The sequence below is a fragment of the Phascolarctos cinereus genome, unplaced genomic scaffold (genome assembly GCF_003287225.1).
Source record: "Phascolarctos cinereus isolate Bilbo 61053 unplaced genomic scaffold, phaCin_HiC Scaffold_2;HRSCAF=192, whole genome shotgun sequence".
In the NCBI taxonomy this organism is placed as follows: Eukaryota; Metazoa; Chordata; class Mammalia; order Diprotodontia; family Phascolarctidae; genus Phascolarctos; species Phascolarctos cinereus.
Window position 1 is genome coordinate 262,250,791 of NW_027555625.1, and position 21,840 is coordinate 262,272,630.

At 45.6% G+C, this 21,840-nt stretch overlaps 2 protein-coding genes across 9 annotated transcripts in view; one reads left to right on the forward strand and one right to left on the reverse strand.

Annotated features, from left to right (window-relative positions):
- Nucleotides 1–12,374, reverse strand: part of ADAMTSL2 (ADAMTS like 2) — a 49,549-nt gene extending 37,175 nt beyond the window's left edge. The window contains exons 1-8 of one of the 6 annotated variants that reach the window (XM_020981955.2): nucleotides 12,285–12,368; nucleotides 12,052–12,134; nucleotides 9,891–10,002; nucleotides 8,243–8,385; nucleotides 7,326–7,401; nucleotides 5,346–5,448; nucleotides 3,449–3,594; nucleotides 3,219–3,342 (exon numbers count right to left, since the gene is read on the reverse strand). In XM_020981955.2, the coding sequence (XP_020837614.1) occupies nucleotides 3,219–3,342; nucleotides 3,449–3,594; nucleotides 5,346–5,448; nucleotides 7,326–7,401; nucleotides 8,243–8,385; nucleotides 9,891–10,002; nucleotides 12,052–12,134; nucleotides 12,285–12,353 (856 nt within the window). In that variant the 5' untranslated portion in view covers nucleotides 12,354–12,368. Of the gene's footprint in view, nucleotides 1–3,218; nucleotides 3,343–3,448; nucleotides 3,595–5,345; nucleotides 5,449–7,325; nucleotides 7,402–8,242; nucleotides 8,386–9,890; nucleotides 10,003–11,408; nucleotides 11,527–12,051; nucleotides 12,136–12,273 lie in introns of those variants that run through there. The other 5 variants (XM_020981949.2, XM_020981951.2, XM_078149969.1 and 2 more) reach the window with 5 other exon arrangements.
- Nucleotides 12,375–20,639: 8,265 nt separating this feature from the next.
- MYMK (myomaker, myoblast fusion factor) overlaps nucleotides 20,640–21,840 on the forward strand; it is a 29,137-nt gene continuing 27,936 nt past the window's right edge. Inside the window, exon 1 of one of the 3 annotated variants that reach the window (XM_078149970.1) lies at nucleotides 20,640–20,894. In XM_078149970.1, coding sequence (XP_078006096.1) covers nucleotides 20,704–20,894 — 191 coding nt within the window. In that variant the 5' untranslated portion in view covers nucleotides 20,640–20,703. The remainder of the gene's footprint in view (nucleotides 20,895–21,840) is intronic. The other 2 variants (XM_020981961.2, XM_020981960.2) reach the window with 2 other exon arrangements.

A 21,840-nucleotide genomic window follows, 5' to 3' on the forward strand; every position in this document is an offset into this window, starting at 1 on the left:
TGTTCTCTATCTTTCCACCTCAGTGACCTGTCTCCCCAACTAGACTGTGCACATTGAGGACAGGAACTATGTCTCAGTCCTATTTTTGTATCCTCTACCTCACTGGGCTGAGGGCAAATCACATTTATTGTTGAGTTGTTTTCAATCATGTTTGATTCTTTGTAACCTCATTTGGGGTTTTCTTGGTAAAAATACTGGAATGGTTTGCCATTTCCTTCTCCAGATCATTTTATAGTACATAAGGAAACTGAGGCAAACAGGGTTAAGTGACTTGCCCAGGGTCACGCAATTAGTATCTGACACCAAATTTGACCTCAGGAAGAGACTCCAGGCCTGGTACTCTATCCTTGTGCCACTTAGCTGACTATCACATAGAAGAAGTCTATTGATGGACTGTTTATTGTTATTAATAACAAACCCATATTTCTATATAACCAAGATTTCTTGAGCCCTTTGCCTCATTCATTCACTAAGCACTTATTCATTCACAAAAACCCTATGAGGCGGGTGGTATTCAGTCATTTCCGTCACGTCTGACTCTTTGTGACCTTTCTGGGTAGAGATATTAGAGCGATTTGCCATTTCCTTCTCCAGCAGTAAAAGAGGTTAAGTGACTTGTCCGAGATCACACAGCTAGGACGATTCTAAGGCTGTATTTGAACTCAGGTCTTTCTGATTCTAAGCTCAGTGCTCTATCCACTGCACCACCTAGCTGCCCAGGCAGGTGGTATATGTTTGTATTACATGCCCATTTTACAGATAATGAAACCGAGGCCCAGAGAGGCTTCCCATGGTCACATAGCTAAGTGCTGGAACCAGGATTTGAACTGCCTTTGTTTCCATTGCTTTTTCTACCACACTAGGCAGACAATTTATTGAATGACTGAGTAGATTTATGGAATGACTGAGTAGATTTATGGAATGACTGACCAGAGAGGCTCTAATCACCTTGGGGCGTTTGGGTGAACCTCTTCCTCTGAGGATTCTTAGACTCATCTCTAAGTCCTCCTGCTCTTTCCAGTTATTTAAATTTTTATATGCCCAGGATATATATTTAGGGGATCTATTTACACAGAATTCCCACATTCTATCCTGTCTACAAATAGCCCGGAAATTGTCTTTTCCCTCAAAGGGAAAAGGGAACTCCTGGCCTTCATAGGTACCTATTCCACTTTTTAGTTTTGTATAATTTCCTGTTTTCATATCTTAAGCTGGAGGGAGGAGGGGGGCAGCAGTAGAAAAATGCAGAGGCAGCTGACTCCTAGTCCTGGTTCTGCGATTTATTACCCATGTGACCTTGGCCAAATCATTTAATCTCTCTGAGCTTCCGTTTCCTCATCCACAAAAAAAGGGTATTGGATGAGATGATCCCTAAAGTTCCTTCCTGCTTAAAATCTATAATCCTATGAACTTGATCAAGATCACCTTGGTCAATTAACTGAAAAATCCATTGACCTTCATACTATATCTACCAAACAATAATAATATAGTAACAAGAGGCATATAAGCTCTCTTGATGGCCAAGGAACTTTTTCTCACCATCATTGACCTTAGTTTCTAGGATTTTTTCCAGTTTGAAACCCTTCAATTGACTGCCTTTGAATCAGCCTCACACCCAAGGGGCTTTAGACCAAAGATACCCTAGGGAACCTTCCCTCAACATGGCACCCTGTGGCCACATGCATAGACTAGTCACAGCACCCTCTTTTGAAAATACCATCTTCTGAGCAGGATGCTTTAAGGAAAACCTGGGAAGATTTATATGAACTGATGCAAAGTGAAGTGAGTAGAACCAGGAGAACATTGTACACAGTAATGCAACATTGTACAACGATCAGCTGTGAACAACTTAGCTATTCTCAGCAACATACAAACAAGACAACAAATTCTGAAGGACCTATGACAAAAAATTATATCCATCTCCAGAGAAAGAGCTGATACAGTCTGTGTGCAAATCGAAGCATACTGCTATTTCGCTTTATTTTCCTTGAGTTTTTTTTTACTGTTTTCTTTCACAACATGACTAATATGGAAATACGTTTTGCATTACTGCACATGTATAACCTTTATCAATTTGCTTGCCTCCTCTATGAGTTGGGAAGGTAGGAGGGTGGTAGATATTGTGGACCTCAGGATTGTAAAAAACAAAGGTTAAAAATTGTTTTCACATGTAATTGGACAAAATAAAATGTTTTTTAAAATTTTAAAGAAAATACCATAAGAGCTTGTGTGACCATATTATCTCTATTGTGCTAGACATATCATACTGCCCTTCATCAATATGCATGTGTGTTCACATGCAAATCATACTGTACAGGAAAAAAAAAACAGATGCTAGTCTACAATTTACTACACTATTACTCCAGAGCTTTCCCCTACAGCTAGGATTTTAGTCACTCCCTAATAAAGCCTTCATTCCAACCAGGCCAACCTCTCTTCCACTCTCTGCAACATGCCTGCCTGACTTATTGCAATTTTTGTGTCTTTGTTCACAATGTCCCCCTTGCCTGAAGTGAATCAGATTTTTTTTTTGGTTTCATTTTCAGTATGGACTGAACCCATGATTTCATTGCTATAGGGAACTCTTGGGTGAGGAATGTCCCTCTGCCAATGTAGACAAGCATCTATGTTGTAATTCATCATCTTAGCCAATGACAACCTAAGCAACTTGTCTAGTGTCACACAGCCAGTATGTATCGGAGGTGGGATCTGAACCCAGGTCTTCCTAATTCCAAGACTCCCTCTCTATCCATTACACCACACTACCTCCCTTACCACACTATATCTCTTGTTATCCCAGAAGAATCAACATTGGGCATTTGACCCAAAGGGCAATGGAGAGATGCATGGTGAGTATAAGTATGTCATAGCATGTGTCCAGTGATAATTTGTGTATAAGATGCAATGCATCATAAGTTATGACTGGAAAAGAAGGGGGAATAGTCATGGAGCAAGATTTAGGGATGACAGGTGCCTTCCCAGGTATCGACAAAATGTTAAAAGTGCTAGAAGATGTCCAGTGCATTGAGTGGATTTTTACTGAGGAATTATGGAAAGATCTGGATAAGAGGTTGAGATCTGCATGGAGCCCACTGAGGTCCCAGATCCATCAAATATTTGAATTGTTATCATTATTGTTATTATTGGATCTGAATGTTTCCCTGTTCCCCTCCCTCCTTCCCTAAAGTCAAAGATGATAAGCAAATGAGCTTACTTACCCAGGTGGGCATTCCCTTTCCTGTAGTTCCCTGTCACATGCGTGCAGCTGCTGCCATCACCCTGACAAACCCCACACTTGTCCAGAGTATGGGTGGAGAAGAGGACCCCATCACATCCAATGGGCTGGAAAAAGTTACAGAAAAGAGTATTGATGTGCAGGCCCAGGGGTGGGATCAGGGTTAATTTCCTGAATGTCACTGACAGTATTTTTGCTATAATGTTTAACAACCTCACATTTTCCAGACACGCAAACCCCTCGGAAGTCGATGAATTTGCAGGAGGTCCCATCACGAGCAGGTACCATCAGCTGCCGTTGGCCATCCACAGTAGTACAATGCAAGTCGCAGGGCTTGCTTGAGATGTGCACATAGTCATCTGGTGGGAAAGGGAAGCAAGAGAGACACCCACAGGGTCAATGGGAAGAGCATGTCCATCAGTAGTCATGCATGAGGTTGGGAGAGGGAGCAAGGAGGAACAGGAGAGAGAAGGAAGCTTCCCCAGACAGATCAATAGCCCCTGGTGGACCTCCAAAGGATCACAGTCCATGGGGTTCTAGCTCCAGGGACATCAGCAGCCTCTACCAGCTAATGTTTTCCTTGAGAGAGAATCAGGAGTGTGGGAGATAAGGGTAGACAGAAGGACAAACCAAACTGACAGAATCACACTCAGTGGTCTTCTTGGTGAAAGACCTCTAGTTTCAGATCCCAAGCTAAATTCCCCACCTTCCACACTCCTAGCACACACCCAAAGAGCACACCTATAGCATCATGTTGGATAATCTGTCCCCTACTCTACAACTTACAAAGTACTTTCATATCCATTATGTTATTTGACCCTCACAACAACCCCATGCCTTCCAAGAATTAGGCACTACAGGGTTAAACACCCTTCTCCATTTTTACCAAGGCCCAGGAACCAAGGCCCAGTGAGTGGAAATGACTTGTCCATGGTCATGCAACTATTAAGTGGCAGAACAAGGACTAGAACTCATATCTCCAGGCTCGTTATCCAGCACTCCTACCACCACTATGGGCCACCCTGCCCCCTCTCCATTCATCCTTCCATCAGTCACTATGTGTTCAGGAAAATTACTTTAACATCAGCGCAAGCAACACATAATGAGGAAGGAATATCACCCCAAATCTTTCCCCAAAACATATACTAATAATCATAGTATGAATTCTGAAGCCAAATCTAGTTTAATTACAGCCCTTTTTCTTCAATTTTCCATTCCCCTGGGTCCCTTCTCTCAATTACTGAGGTCTGGGAAGCAGCATCATTGAAAAAGACTCAAGGCTCAATGATGGGATGACATGGATGGGAATCCAAGAAACAGGCTTTGGCTCAGCCACTAACCCTGAGACAGGGCCCCAGGCAAATCCCCTGAGTCTCTGGGCATCAGCTCCTTCATACTGAAGTAGAAGTCATAGATCATAGGAGCCCAGATCTAGCGTTAGCGGGGGTGTCAAAGGCCATCTGGCTCTATGAATTTGGGGTTTTTTTTAAATATTTTGATAACTAATTTTCAATATAATTGAGTTTTTTGTAATCTTATGTACTTTATGTATTTAAAAACATTTTTCTGAGAAAGGATCTATAGACTGCACTAGACAGCCAACAGGGTCCTCAACATAAAAACAAATAAGAGTCTCTATTCTAATCTGACCCCCTCACTTTACAAATGGGGAAACTGAGGCGCAGGAGGTGCCGTGACTTTCCCAAGGTCTCACAGGCTATGGAATCATCAGAAGTGGTACTTAAACCCAGGTCCTCTTACTCTACAATCAGAGCTCTTTTAATTATCCCTGCCCTTTGGACATCATAGGACTGTTCAGAAGGTCAAGTAAGAAAACGTACATGAAAGTCCTTCAAAAAGTATAAACTATTCTCCAGATGCGAGGTGGAAATGTTGACAACCCAAGCTACACTCTTGCTGTTGGAGTTTGTGTGTGTCCTAACCATCAACCCACTGAAAATTCCAAATCCCACATTGGCTCCGGTGTTTGGCTGAACACCTGAAGTCCTTATTCAATACGGTCAAGGAGGAGGCTGTGAGATGAGCTGACCCATCTCTCTGAAAGAACTGAGGACCTAGCAGCATCATGAGACAAAGAGGCGCTTGTTACCCGGGTATAAGGGTTTCCATTGATACGTCCTTCCATTGTACACATGGGAATTGAAGGATATACACTGCTCCTCCCTGAAGCTTCTTCCATCAGAAGGACACTCCTAAAAAGGGACACATTAATCACATCCTGGTGAGAAACATCTTTGTTCAGTCATTTTTCAGTTATGTTCAACTCTTCATGACCCCATTTGGGGCCATTTCCTTCTCCAGCTCATTTTACAAATGAGGAAACTGAGGCAAACAGGGTTAAGTGACTTGCCCAGGATCACACAGCTAGTAAGTGTCTGAGGCTGGATTTGAACCCATGAAGATGAGTCTTCCTGACTCCAGGTCCAGCACTCTATCCACTATGACACCTAGCTGCCCAGTGAGAAAAATAAACAAGGACAAAAAGAAGAGAGCCCCAAGAAAGCAAGCAGTTCAGACAGCCTTTCTCTTTTAAAGGGAGCTGACATTCAAAAAGGCTGGTCATGAAGCTTAGAAGAGATTAGCCCAGGATCAGAGAGTGGAGAGAAGGAGAGAAGGTGGAGAGAAGGAGAGAAGGTGGAGAGATGGAGAGAAGGTGGAGAGAAGGAGAGAGGGTGGCACCTGACAAAATCAGTCCTGGATGTGCCCAGATGAGCAAAGTGATTCTCACCCTAGGCAAAGTGAATAGAGCCCTGGGCCTGAAGTCAGAAAGACCTGAGCTCAATCCAGCCTCAGACACTTACTAGCTGTGTGATACTGGACAGGTCCCTTAACCTCTGTCTGCCTCAGTTTCTCTGACCGAAAATGGGAATAATAAAATGCACCCACTTTCCTGGATTGTCGTGAGAATCAAATGAGATGATGTTTGCAAAGCACTTAGCCCAGTGCCTGGCACATAGTAGGGGCTTAATAAATGCGTGTTTCCTTCCCTCTTTAAAATGAGGGTCTTGAAATCAAATCATCTCTCAGGTCCCTTCCAACTCTGACACTCTATGTCCTGAGATCCCCTCTAGCTCGGATATATGTTGTAATGCCTGCTCCATCCAGCTCTGGCATTCTGTGCTTGTTGGCACGATGCCACAGCCACCAGTTAATTCAGTGGAGGATGAAGGAGTCAGAGTTACCAGTTATCATGTTTCCTGTGTGTCACGCGCACACACACACGCACACGTGCACGCACACACAACTCCCCATTTCCTCCTTGGATTGGCCTTGTAAAGACTACTTAAAATGAAGACTTCCTTCCACAAGCCCATTCTGGGAATTTCCAAACCAAGACTCCAGGGCTTCTGAGACAGATACTATATCACCAAAGGCTCTAACAATGAAATCAATAATAATATTTGTATTTATATAGTGCTATAAGGTTTGCAAGCCCTTTATATATGTTATCTCATTTGATTCCCCCACCAACCTTTATGAGGTAAGTACTAACGTTCCACATTTTACAGATGAGAAAACTGAGTCTAGGAGGAATTTATCCAGAGTCTCATAGCTAGTAAATGCCATACACAGAATTCAAACTCCTATCTTCCCCTCTTTTGCTCCTCTTCCCCACCCCACCCCCATGTTCCAGGTGAAGCCCTACCACATTGTAGAATCACAGAATCTCACAGAGAGAAGGAAAAGATCTTACTGATTTCCCCAACTGCTGCATCCCTCTCTGTCCTCTTCCTCCTTTGAATATCATTAGTCTTGTCCATCTCTGACTTACTTAGGACGTTATGAGGCACTGTCTCATTTTCTACGTGTCTCCTCTACTAGACAGTAAGCTTACTGAGGGCAAGACCATGCCTTTAGGAAACCTTGAGTAGATGCTTGCATTGAATTGACTGGGAAAGGGAGAAGGGCAGGGTTATTTTTCTCCCCATATTTGAAGGAGGCAGAAGAAAAGCAGGGGCCTGCACCCTCCGACACTCGTCTAGGGCCTGGCCTGGCATACTTTGTCATCAGAGCGCTGAGCCAAGGGTAAGGACAAAGTCAGGTAAGGCAGAAACCAAGCCACCCCTACCTGTACTTTGCATAGCTGGTGCCGCTTGGAGGTGCCTGTGCAGGTCTTGTTCCCAAGTCCTGAGACGGACTTCCTCCTAAACAGAGAAGCAAAATGTCGGGTGTCACAAGACTTCTCACTTTCTATGGCTTTCTAAGGATGCGTGGGCCACGAATCCATCTCAGAAGAGGTCATTGGCCCCATCCCAATAGCCTGTAGATGTTTCTACCTTACCAAAATGCAGGATGGACTCTTCTATTCCCCTACTCCCTAAAAGTGAGCCCTCCATTCTGGTTTGTCCCTGTGGCCTGGCCTCCTGAGGAAAAGTCTGGCTGGCTCAGGGGAGACCATTCTACCGTGAATCTTAAGGTATTTGACTCTTCGGGGCAAATCCAGGCTGTTCTCTAGAACTGGGTCAGCCAAAGAAGGGAAAAGATAGGACTGTGAACAACAAAGCAGGAGTCATGGACACAAATTCCTGCCATAATGGTTGCCTCTGTGCAACCAAGGCAAAGCTATGGGGCTGTTTGTGCCCTTTCCACACACATACACTCTTAGACATGCACCCTCAGAAGAACATGAGCTTCTCGGGGCAGAGATGCTTTCATTTTGGCCTTTGTATTCCTAGCTCCTAGGGAAGTGCCCAGTGTATAGTAAATGCTTGATAAACGCTGGTAGAACTGTCTTGAACTGAATTCTCTTCCCCTTCTAGGCTGCCATGGATGGTCATTTAAAACCAGCTTCACTGGGACAGGAGTCCCAAGGGGTGACATGCTCTGCGCCTCCCACAGGCCAGCTGTGCTGGTTGAAAAAAGTGTCCTGAAAACCATTTCTCATAGGCCAAGCAGAAGTGGCTCCCTGCGCCTCATATGAAAAACCAGAGCACTTTATTTCCTTCCCTCCAGAGCCCAGACTCCCTCCACCCTTTGAACCCCTACCTCTGCCGAAGACAGTGTCTCTCCTGAGACTTCACTCCTCCACCACAAGTCCTGGTACAAGCCGTCCACTTGGTCCACTCTCCCCACCAGTAAGCCGTGGCATCTGCTCCTTCTTCTAAGCTATTCGAGGTCTGGGCGTTACCCTGTGCAAGAGTCCCATGCACCCACCACCCCCCCAACAAGTCCCCTGTCAGGAGAGAAGGACTCATAGACACAGCAGAAGGTCGAACAAACAATTCTGCCTGTCTGTTCTCAGCAGATGCCCCTCACCCCTGTGTTCCCTGAGCCTCTGAGATAAAAAGGCAGGCTCCCTTCTGATCTACACAGTGAGGCACAGCATTCTTTTAAGTTACAACTCACTGGAAATCCAGACTAAAGACATAAAACATTATCAACCTCCTCAGCACACCCAAGGTCTTGACAGGGCTTCTCACCCAGACTCCAATTGTTCTGATTCTCACTGAGAAAGTCCAGGGCCTGCTTTGAAGAGAACTATACCTGTGACCTGAAACATTCTGGAATTCCCCAGACACCCCACTCTTCCCCAGGTCACACCGGCCCCACCACCCACCCCCAACCTACACCTCAGACACTTGATGCAAAACCTCAAGCCAAGTTAACCCATTATCCACTAATTGCTGCTAAAGTAAAGGATGGGGTGGGGACTGTTGTTGCTGCAGGGAATTAAAGACTTGGCAGCAGAAAGGCAGCAATGGTCTGGTTACTATTACCTGGCAGAGAGTATTAACCGTGATATGAATGAGCCTAAGAAATGAAGGGGGAGCTGATGGCCAGCGTGAGGATGAACATTTCCTCATTAGGGGGCCATTGGAAGCCCCTCACGCCCATAGAGACTACAAGTAATTTGTGCTGTATATTTAATCATTCTCAACCCCTTTCTCACAAGATAGAATGGAATCTCAGTTCTGTTGGACAGGTTTCTGCCCAGGAATGAATTCTCTTCATACACATGCCGACTGGTTCCAACACCACCATTTAAAAAATGGAAAGTTCAGCCAATCAACCCATTGTTTCGTCTAACAATGGATTTGACTGATTTTTCCTCCCAATTGACTGATCTGGGGACTCGACTGTCTAATAGAGCCAGGCCTGAACAATTTAGAGCTGGTTGGCATTGATCATACAGTCTAACCCCCTTCATGTTCCAATGGAGAAAATGATGCCTAAAGAGTCCCAAGTCACACAGCTAATGATCGGGACAGCCAGGGTTCAAACCCAGATCCTCTGAGGCTAAAGTCCCGTGCTTTTTTCACCATGCCATACAGCTTGTGGCTATACCTAGAACCATTCCTCAGCCCCTACCACCATTTCACTGCCAGAGAGCCAGATTTCAGAGGAATGCATAATCCCCATCAAAACTAATCAACCCATTGATTAATTATGAAATTAGTGAAATTATTGGTGAAAATTAGTGAAATCAGTAAAAAAAAATTCAGTGGGTCAGCTGGATATCTGGATGATTAGCCAAAGGTTTTGTTTGTTCATTTGTTTTCTTTTTAACTGAATAGACTCAATGTCTTAGAGTCAGGAGTATGACCTTTGCATCTTGCAAAAGGCACCTTCCCTGTCTGATGACTTTCCAAGATTGCCGGCTTCCAAAAGCAATACAGGAAGCTTCTCTACTCACCTTAGCAATAATGAGCATGATATTCCCAGCCAACAGCACCACAGCCAATAGAGCCTTCAATGGAGACCAGGCCAAGAAGCCCCAACCCGAATGGCGCCATCCAGCATCCATCCTAGAGAGAACAAAACCAACATGACACTAAGTAAGATGCTATTTGCTTATGTTGTCCACTGACCAGGGACGCACACAGGGGAGAGAAAACATAAAGTCCTTACCAGGGGTCCAGAGGCTGAGCTCCCTACTCTGAGATAGAAGATGCCTTGAGCTGCAATCTGAATAATCATCCAGACATTTGAATTAAAAGGGCTAAGCTTGTTTATCTGTCCCCATTCCCTACCAAACCAACCTATTGTAAACAGAGTTGATGACTTAGGAAAAACACAATCAGATGGAATCATCTCTCCTCCTCTCCCTTCCTCAAAGAACCAATTATGAGGCAAAGGAGGGGGGAGGGGGGACTGGGGCACAGAGGGGGGAAAGCCAAGTATCTAAAGGTTGGATTGTACACAGTCTGATGAACTGAGCCTCAATCGTCCTGAGAAGTTGGTTCCCAGCCTGTGAATAACTTTCATTATGCCCATCCCAGTAGGGCAGGATGTTTCCAGACAAGGAGCCGGCTCATTTTCCCAGGTTTCATTTCAACTTGAAAGTGGCCAGTTGCTGGTTAAGAGAAAAGCCCACCCCAGGACACAAAGAGCTCAAGGCAATGCTGACCGGCACCATTTCCTCTCCTCCTTTTCCACAAACCAGGCTCTCAGCTACCCACCCTGGCCCCAGCAGGTGGGGGAAACGTATTTCATGGCAGCAAAGAAATGCTGAGCCTCTTGGGAAGGAGGAGGTGGAGGTGCTTTTCATCCCTGGCCAATGCTGTATCTCTGAGCAAATAGCCATGAAGGGTACTTTCAGGCAATCCAGGAGAGGAAAGGGCTGAGAGGATCTCCCTCTTCCAGAGAGCTGACACTGTCCAAACCACAGTATAGGATTTAAAGATGAAAGGGACCCTAGAGGTCAGCTAGTCCAATTCCCTTGTTTTACAAGGGAGGAAACTGAAACCCACTGAGGCACAGTGAGTGACTAGCCCAAGGTCACACTGGCAGTAGGTAGCAGAGCTAGGACTCAAATCCAGATCCTCAGGCTTTAAATCCAATGCTCTTTCTACTGTACCAAATTGCTTTCCCATCTTCCCAGTTAAATTTTAATAGTCTTGTGCAATAGAAACCCTCAGGATTTCCAATGCCAACCTCATTGCACCCCACAAGCCACTTCACAACTCCAGAAAAGGCTCCCTAAAGAAGCCTCATCTCTAGGAAAGTTTCTGAATCCTTGGGACCCACCCCACTCCCCATCAAGCTGCCCACCACATCTGGTAAGCCTCCTCCACCCAGGGCAGCATCTGCCCATACCCCCATCCTTCCTTGCACCAAAATCTAGTCTCCAGGCCACTGGACTCATTGCCTAATTGGAGCCCAATGCTCCTGACTGGCCATCCTGGAGACAGGTGCCGCAGACGGGGCTTACACTTGGTTTTCATTAAGGCTTCCAGACGCTGCTGGCCTCCAGCCAGAGAATGGCTCGCTCTGGATCCATCCCTCTTTGGGGTCCAAAAAAACCGACCAGAAATGTTTCAAATGAAAGTGAAAGCCACAAATCTACAAACCCAGGGGCCCCACCGGATCCTGGTGGCAGCGGGGGGAGGGAGGCACCTTAGCATCCAGTGCTGAAAGTTATTTTGGTCCTTATCCTCCCCCCTCTTCATTCCCCTCTTGGCCTGAACCTAATGCCTAGAGTTATATAACTGCCTTCAAACACACACACACACACACACACACACACACACACACACACACACACACACACACACACACATCCATACACTATAATTTCTGATTCTTCACTTCCTCCAAAGTTAGGGCTGGGAGGACACTTCTCCCCCAATCTCACCTCCCACCCCAAGATCCACGCTAAGGAGTATCCTCTGCCTACATCCTCTTTCTGGGGGAGGGTTTCCTGAACTTTTTTTTGAGAGGGGTTGGGGTGGGGGTGAGTTTCTTAAGGAGAAATCCAAATGTGTGTTTCTCAATGAGAAGAGGGAAAGCTAGCAGGGGTATAGGGACCTTGGGGAATAGGGAGAGAGAGGGGAGAAGAGAGAAATAAACCATACCTGGCCCAAAGGCAAAGTGTCAGCAGGTTAGCAGGGGGGGGAAGAGGCAGGAGATGTTCCAGACACCAGGTGCGAGCTTGTGTATATGGGGGGAAGAAGGGACTGACAGAGGCAGCAGAAGCAATAAGAATTGTCCTCTCTCTCTCCCTCCCTCTCTCTCTCTCTCTCTCTCTCTCTCTCTCTCTCTCTCTCTCTCTCTCTCTCTCTCTCTCTCTCTCTCACCTCCTTCCTCCTTCTCTCCCTCCCTCCCTCTCCCACTTCAATGGGCGTCCAAGAGAGTGGGGGTTTCCAGGGAAAGGCATTCAGCCCCAGTGGCTCTCTCTCGGCTGTGTTTCCCTGCCTTTATAGCTGTCAGACAGACTGGGAGGAACTCACACTTCTCACCCTGCTGCTCCCCCCCCACCTCCGCCTGGCTCACGCTTTAACCCACTCTGCGCCTCTGGACTAGGGCCAGCCACAGCTGCCTGCTGACTAGAGTAGCCAAGAAGACAGAGAGGAGAGGAACATATGTATCTGTGTCTCCCCATATTCTCCTCCAATCACATGCCCCCCTCAAAATCCCAGGCTCACTAAAGAGACCTGGGGAAGTGGGGGAGAGGGAATGAGGATCATAGAATTATAGAATATCAATGCTGTAAGAGAAAGGACTCTAGAGATCTAATCCAATCCCATCCTTCTGTATCTGGGAAAACTGAGACCAAGACAAGGAGAGTGAATGATCCAAGGTCACACAGCTAGTTAGTGATGCAGTGAAGACCAGAACCCAGGTCTCTTCATTGTTGTGTCTGTTACATCATATGGTCTCCCTTGAGAATGAGCCTCAAACTCAGTCCTTGGGGAAAGGGGAACCCGTGTCTGGTTGGGTCACTGGCAGGCGTGAGCAGAAAAGGCTGGGAATGTGTGGAGAGAGCACTGAGTGTAGAGGAATGAAGGACGTATACATCCTTCATTCCTCTGCAAGATGAGGCCTCTGGGTGGTCATGGGAGAATTTGTGGGTTTCCTAGAGGGTTGACAAGAAAAATTGCGGACAGGCTACAGATAAAGAATTTGGATCAATTGGGAAGTGATCATGGAGCCTCCCCTGGGTCCCCAGGGCTAGTGGATAAGAGCAAGTGATGGAAGAAGTGTGGTACGACTATGCACCCCAGTGACAGAGGGAAAGAGGCCAGATGAGGACTTCTGGGTGTAGAACAGATGTTTTCAAGGCAGCCAGTCCAGACTCTGTTATTACACAGGGCTGGGGTGGGGGCAGGGGGGAGATTAGGAATTCTCTGCAGATGTTTAGCACCAACTTGGCCCTGGATGAGGCAGTGCTGGGCTCACGCCAGACGGGCAGCCCCTGGACAGTCTAGTCTTCGATGCCAGCTCTTTGTTATTCGTCTCTGAGTCAGACTTTATAAAACACACACACTTTCACGGTGAGTTTGTGCTGAGGAGCAAGGCTGGCTTAAAAGCCCCCAGGAGACTGGATTCCATTCTTAATGATCTCTAATTCCTCCCCCCCATCCCCCACCCTCACCCCAGGGAGCTAGTTCCCTACTCAGACCCAAGCACCTTGGCTTTCTTACCAGACAATCCAAGACTCATCCAGATGCAGGTGAAGAAGTCCTCCCAAGATCATTTGATCCATCTACTAGCTGCCACATAAGGGATCACATAAGCTAGCCTCCTTCAAATACTCCCCATAATCTGATGTCATCATCTACCACTTTGCAAACCTTAAAGCACCATAGAAATAAGACATTATTATTATTATTATCATCATTATTAATTATTCTGCCATTACAGAATTTGTGCTTTGGAGATGATCTGTCTAGTGTCACTCCTGGAGGAGGATGTCTAGGAAATTCTGGAGTCAGTAGAAAGAAGCATAGAGTTCCTAGGGTTTAAAGCTGAAAATATCCCTTGTTCAGTCATTCAGTTGTGTCTGGCTCTTTGTGACCCTGTAGACCATATATACCATAGCAGTACTGACTGTCCAGGGGGGTTTCTTGGCAAAGACACTGCAACGGTTTGCCATTTCCTTCTCCAGCTCATTTTTTCAAATGAGGAAACTGAGGCAAACAGGGTTGAGTGACTTGCCCATGTTCACACAGCTAGTAAGCATCTGAGGCTGGATTTGAATTCAGGTCTTCCTGACTCCAGCCCTGGCATTCTATCCACTGAGCCATCTAGCTACCTCATAAGAAGAGTATCCTTAGAGATCATCTGATCCATGCCCCTCATTTCATGAGAAAGTTAAGATTTGAACTCATGTCATTTGCCTACAAATCTTGTGCTCTTCCCACAAGATCAGATGGTTAAGCTTGGTGAGAGTTCCTCTAATATTTCTACTACCCACCTCATCCACTCTTTATTTGGAGCATTTGGGTTGAGAACAACTAAAAGGGCCTCAGCTTTCCCCCACTGCCCTCTCCCTGAAGCAGCTTCAGTCAGAGCCCTGCACGCCACCCCTGGCCTAGAGCCCCATGTCTATTTTTGGCGTAGAGATCCACAGCTCCCCCACGTGTTCAGTGACTAATGTATTCCCTTGGGTGGTGCCTCAAAGCGGACCAACTAAAACATTGCCAGTCTACTCCACCATTCAGGACAGTACGGAATCTGGGGACCAGACCTTTAGCCCCATCTTCCTAGTCCTCATTGTTGTTACCTTACTGTGTGACACTCAGCAAGGTACTCACCTTCTGTGCTGAGCCAGGGCTTCTCATGACTATTATCCTTTGATAGCCACGTCAAGGGGTACAGGAGGTGCCTGGGTGCTTTTCTAGGCAAACAAATGTATTTGACCATAGACACCATAATTTTGGAACCAGAATAGACCTTATTCATGTACCTCATATATGGCTTATATAGCTCATCTCACTCATTCTACAGAAAAGGAAAGTAAGACCCAGAGAAAGGAACTGACCTGTCCAAGGTCATGAAGCTGAAACTATGACCCCGGTCCCTTTTCTCCTAGTCCAACATTCTTCCCAAGCTATATAACCTCTGAGTTGGATCAGACCTTCAGGGTCTTCTAGTACAACTCATATTCAAATAAGAAATCCCCCTACAAAATTCTTGATGAGTGGTCCAACCTCTGCTTGAAGACCGCCATAAGATAATCAGTTAGTCAGTCAGCTGGTCAAGAAGCATTCGTGGGGGCAGCTAGGCGGCGCAGTGGATAGAGTACCGGCCCTGAAGTCAGGAGGACCTGAGTTCAAATTTGGCCTCAGACTGAACACTTGACATTTCCTAGCTGTGTGACCCGGGGCAAGTCACTTAACCCCAATTGCCTAAAAGCAAAAAAAAAAAAAAGCATTTGTGAACCACTTACGATATTCCAGGCATTGTCCTAAGCACTGGGAATCCAAGGAAAAGCAAAAAACACAGTCCCTGACCTCAAAGAGTTCACATTCACAACATGAAAAAAAAATGTATGTGCAAGATATATACAGGGGACACACCACCTACCAAGACAAGACATTCTATTTAGGGAGAACTCTGATGGTTAGGACATTTTTGTTTACATATACCTCTGTGCAACTAAAACCACTGCTCCTACTCCTTCCCTCTCGGGGCCAAACAGAACAAACCAATCCCTCTTCTAAATAATCGATGTATACTTGAAGAGTGCTTTTATGACTCCCCCCCCCCAAGTCATTCACAGGCTAAACATTCCCTAATCCTACTCCATTCTGGCCTTCTAGAAGGCCTTTGCTGTTTAATCTATGAGTGATTTCTAAGGATTTAGAGTTAAGAGCAGAGTGGATACAAGAAAAAGATTAGGAAATCTAAGGACCCAAGGGCCCTTCAAGATCTTGGAGCCCCCTCATGCCATTAGCCAGGAAATAAAGTCAAATCAAGTTAACAAGCATTTATTAAGTCCCTATTATGTGCCAGACACGCTGCTAAACCAAATAAACAAGAGTGGTAGCATAGCGCAGTGAACGTTGCTGGGTCTGGAGTCAAGGGGCCTGGGCTTCAAATCCGATTTCTGCCATTTCTACAAATCCCTCCTCAGAATCTCACCACGAGTAAAACCTTCTCTGCCTCCCTTGCTGGCTCTCCATCCATGTCGTGCCCTCTAACTAGATGTGTCCCCCAAGGTTTTCTCCTGAGGTCTCTTCTCATTCTATCCAATCTTACTCAGTGATCTCATCAACTCCTTTGGGTCCAATTTTCATCTCTATGCAGATTTATGCAATATACACATATATATACACATATATGTATAAATGTACACACACACATATATAGTTCTCCTAATCTAGTCAAGAATCATCAACTATGGGGTAGCTAGGTGGTGCAGTGGATAGAGCTCCAGCCTTGGAGTCAGGAGGACCTGGGTTCAAATCTGGCCTCAGACACTTGACACTTACTAGCTGTGTGACCCTGGGCAAGTCACTTAACCCCAATTGCTCATTTAAAAAAAAAAAAAAGAATCACCAACTACCTTTTGGACATTTTGAACTAGATGTGTCCCATGGACATCTCAAACTCAATATGTCCAAAGTAGACCTCATAATCATCCCCCCTCCCAAAAACCCCCTGCCTTTTTCTGAACTCCCCATTACTGTCCAGGACACTGCCATACTCCCACTGACCCAGGCTCACAACCTCAGTGACATTCTCATCTCTTCCCTCTCATTCACCCCACAGAGTCAATCAGTTACCAAATCTTGTCTTTTCAGCCTCCAGGATCTCTTATACACTTTACCTTGCTCTCCACTCACAGCTAAGCCAGCACCTTAGCCCAAGCCCTCCCTCATCACAGGTCTTACTTACTACAGGAGCCTTCTCGTTGCTCTCCTGGCCTTAAGTTTCTCCTTCCCCCAAGCTGCCTCCACTCAGCTGCCAAGGAGATTTTTCTAATATGTGGCTCTGGCCTTGTCGCCTGCCTGCTCTAAGGACTTCCTACCGTGTCGGTCATCTGGTCATTTCAGTTGTGTCCAACTCTTTGTGACCCCATTGGAGGCTGCCCCAGGATCCGATGGCTTCTAAGATCAGATATAAAATCCTCTGACTTTTAGAGCCCTTTACAACCCGGACCCTTCCCCCCACTTCTTTCACTCTCCTCTCCTCAACAATCCAGGTCCACTGGTGTTTTTGTAGTTCCTTTAACGTAACACTCTGTCTCCCATTACCATGCCTTTGTACAGTCTATTTCCTGTGTCTGGAACGGTCTGCCACGGCTGGGGAACCTACAGCCTTGAGGCCACATGTGGCCCTCTAGGTCCTCAAGGGTGGCCATCTGACTGAATCCAAACTTCACAGAACAAACCCTCTTAATAAAAGGATTGGTTCTGTAAAACTTGGACTCAGTCAAAAGGCCACACCCAAGGATCTAGAGGGCCACACGTGGCCTCGAGGCACAGGTTCCCTACCCCTAGTCTGCCCCTTTGTTTCCTCCTCTTTATTTCCCTAACTTCTCTCAAGATTCATCTGAAGTCCTATCTTCTGCAGAAGAGTTTTCTCAGACTGCCGACCATTGAGTTTGTATCTATCTTGTTTACGTCGGTCATTCACGCGCTGTCTCTGCCACTAGAATGTGAGCTTCATGAGGTCAAGGCTTTACTTGTATCCCAGTGCTTAAGACAGTGCCTAGCATGTAGTAACCACTTCATAAGCGCCTGCTGACTGGCTGACCATTGGCAATTTTCTCACCTACAAAATGAGTGGCCTAAGCTAGACGGCCTCTGAGGTAACTTCCAGCTCAAAATCCACGCTCATAAGTTAACAAAATCTCAGTGCAAATAACATATCATGAATTACATGAGGGGCCTGATTCAGTTTACATGGACTAGGACTAAACATCATATCAAGGCTTGAGTCCTGTCCTTTTTTTTTCTTTCTTTCTTTTTCTTTTTTTTTTATTTTTAACGGTGTTTTTAAAACTTTGGGTTACAGATTTTCTGCCTTCCTCCCTCCCCACCCACCCTCATTGAAAAGGCAAGCGACTCAATATAGGTTGTACGTGTGCAGTTATGCAAAACACGTCCATAGTAGTCATGTTGGGAAAAACTAAGTACGTTTCCCTTCATCCTATCCTACTCCCCATTTATTCTGTTCTCTCTTTTGACCCTGTTCCTCCTCAGAAGTGTTTGCTTCTGATTATCCCCTCCCCCAATCTGCCCCCCCATCAACCCCCTGCTCTCTTCTCCCCTTCCCCCCTTATTTGAATACTGCCCTCTTGACTTTCACTTAGGCCTAAGTGCTTCAATATGCATTTCCTTGGGTAGCAAACCAATCAAAACAGCTCCTGAATCTTTTTGCAGCTCCTGAGAAAGCAGTGCATAAACTAGTGGCCAGACCTCTTGGAAATCAGACTTTGAAGTTCATCTCCCCAGCTCTGTCTACTACCTCATTGGGTAACCCTCAGGCCACCAGAAATCTCTTGGCCAAGGGTTCCCAGATTATCAATAGGACCATTGGTCATTTGTATGTGCGCCAAAGGCCCTTTGTACTGTGGACCCATTCACCAGAAACTCTTTGTTCTCTGGGGTTGATAGAGAGATCCCCCCTTGGTTTGTTGCTTTGTTAACATGAATGATCCTGGAGCCCAAGAGTGGACAGACCGTTTCTTCTGTCACCCAATCAATAAATATTTACTAAGCATCAGTTACATATCTGGTCTTTTGCTGAACCCCAGGGGATACAAAAATGTAGAACAAATCCCTATTCCTCCAAGAATTAGCTATTGCGGCATTACTGGAAAGACAAGAGATGCACATGAACACATAACTGAGAAATAAGGCCATCTATGCTAAGTGCCAAATAAGTGGGAGAGACAGTAGGTGCCCCAGGTCTTCAGAGGAGGAAGAGCGATGAGTTTCAGCTGGAGTTGTTGGGGAAAGAGGGACCTATTCCTAATTCCTAAACCCTAATTCTTAAAGGAGGTAAGGTTGGAGCTAGGCCATAGAGAGTCATTGAAATTGATTCAAGGAGCCCAAAGAATGTCACATGTAAAGCAAGGCTTTAGAAAGATTAGTTTGGCTCATTCTTCAAGATGGTCCTTCCCACCAATGCCTACATTCCTTCACTAGCTTCCTCCCAGGGGTACTAGGCAGGCACAAGGGAGTGATGGATGTGATGCTTCCTATGAAGAACACGAAATTCATTCACGTGCACCAAGAACAGAGTAAGTCTCCTTGCAGCCAGAGGGGCAGGTGGTGCCCAAGGGGAAGGACACAGAACAGGGGGGGTCACAGGCTCTTCCTCCTTTATATTCTGGCCTTATTGGGGGAAATGCCCCTGAGCAAGTGTCTGTATGCACAAGTGCCTGTCCTCACCAAGGACTTTGGGACCAGCTCCTCTCTCCAAAGGATCAGTCTGACTGAACACAGTGATGCATCACAGAGTTCTGGGGGAGGTGCTCTTTCACTGAGGAACTTAATCATTCATTAAGTACCTACCAAGTGCCAGGAACAGTGCCAAGTGCTTTACAAATATCATCTCGCATGATCCTCACAACAACCCTGAAAGGTAGGCACTATTATTATCCTCATTTTACAGCTGAGGAAACTGAGTTTAAATGACTTACCCAAGGTCACACAGCTAGGAAATGTCTACTTGATATCGACAGATGGATTAGAACTCAGGTCTTCCAGCTCCAGAACACCATACCTGGGGGGTCTCTTTAAACAAGTATCACTTTGGATGGCAAAAAATTGGAAATTGAGAGGATGCCCATCAATTGGGGAATGACTGAGCAAGTTGTGGTATGTGAATGTAATAGAATAAATACTATTGTGCTATAAGAAATGATGAACAGGCTGACTTCAGAAAAACCTGGAAAGACTTGAATGGTCTGATACTGAGTGAAGTGACCAGAACCAAGAGAATGCTGTACACAATAACAGCCACATTGTGTAATGACTAATATTGATAAACTTAACCCTTCCCAGCAATACAGGGATCTAAGACATTTCCAGAGGCCTCGTGATGAAAATGCTATCTATATCCAAAGAAAGAACTATGGAAGTTGAATTGCTATTTTTTTTCTCTTCTGTTGAGTTTTGTTTCCTCTTTCTGATGGTTCCTCCTATTTGTTTTAATTTTTGCTTACAACATCACTAATGTGAAAATATGTTTAATAGGAATGTAAATGTATAGCCTATATCAGATCATGGGCCATCTTGGGGAGGGCAGTGGGGAGGAAGGGGAGAAAAATTTTAAACTCAAAAGCAAATGGAAGTGATTATTAATAAATCAAAATAAATTAATAAAATTTAAAAAAATAAACAAGTATCACTTTGAAAAGTAAATTTTTCTCAAAAGTTTGAGAAAGGAAAAAAAAAGTCCAGAAAAAGAAGGTAAATGAGAGATGTGATATATTAAGGGGGAAACTTGAAGTTTTCAACCTAGAGAAATCAGGCTTTAAATAGGAGAAAAGAGGGATAGAGAGCATGACCCAGGTGGGAGAAAAATATCCAGGAAAGACCAAGCGGACCAAGTGTCAAATTCAAGGAGGTGGCTTAACTAAAAATGGAAAGTCCCAGTGGGAGGAGGGAAGGAACAGAGCAACAGGGACTTGGCCAATTAGGCAGTGGAAGAAGCTGTGCTCTGTGTGTGAGTCCCTGGGGGCTCAGCGCTCAGAGCTGGACAAGTCTGTGGAAGGATTAATGTAGGGGCTGACCAGTCCCAGCAGGCCCCGCCCTGACCAGGTGGTAATGCTACCCAGAAGTCCTAACACAAGGAGGCCAATGCCCTCTGTGTACATCATGTGCTGGGGCTACTGCCAGGGAGTTGTTCAGTCACCTGGTCTGACCCTCATCAGAACAGCCCAGCAGAGCTCTATCTGGTCAGAGGTACAGGCCCCTGATGCCAGGCCAGGAGGACTTCAATTCTATAATTCTGATGGGTAAGCTCTCTCCCCAGTCTCCAGACCTAGATTCTTTACTAGGACCCTACCTATGCCTGTGGGCCCTTTGGGGGACCCCTGAGCAATCAACCTAGCCTCACCTTCTAGAGTTGGCCCACTTCATAATTTTTATTGTTGTTGTTCAGTCATTTTTCAGTTGTATCCAACTCTTTGTGATCTCATTTGTGTTTTGTTTTAGTTTGTTTTGTTTTGGCAAAGATACTGGAGCAGTTTGCCATGTCCTTCTCCAGTTTATTTTACAGACGACGAAACTGAGGCAAACAGGACTAAGTAACTTGGCTAGGGTCACCTAGCTAGCAAGTGTCTGAGACCAGATTTGAACTCAGGGAGATGAGTCTTTCTGACTCCAGGCCCTGCACTCTATGCACTATGGCGCCACCTAGCCACCCTAGCCCTTAATTTCCGAGCTTTGATTCATTTGCTCAGAACAAACTGAATCAGAGAAGAGCATCTCCTGAGCCACTGGAGTTGGGGGGTTGGGAGTGGGGGGAAAGGGAAGAAAGAAAGAAAATCCTCAATGATTTGTTTCTAAACCTCAAGAGCATCAGCCAATTTGGCAAAGAGTCACAAAGCATTTGCTGTGTGTAAGGCACTATGCTCAGTACTGCAGATACAGGGGACAGGTGGGGTATGGTGGTGAGTTCCCCACTGAACTGGGTGAGATTTCAGGGGGTGGTTCTTTATTTGGTGGCATTTGAGGAGTACCTCCCAATGAAGCGTAGGCACAAGCACTGGCGCCCTACTGAGAGGATGCTGGAAACCTCTCTCATAATTCCACTGCTTTCTCTTTCTTAATTATTTCCTATTTATCCTGTACATAACTTGCTTCGTATATATTTGTCTGCACATTATCTCCCCCGTTAGATTGTAAGCTTCTTGTGATCAAGGACTGTCTTTTGCCTCTTTTTGTATCCTCACCACTTAG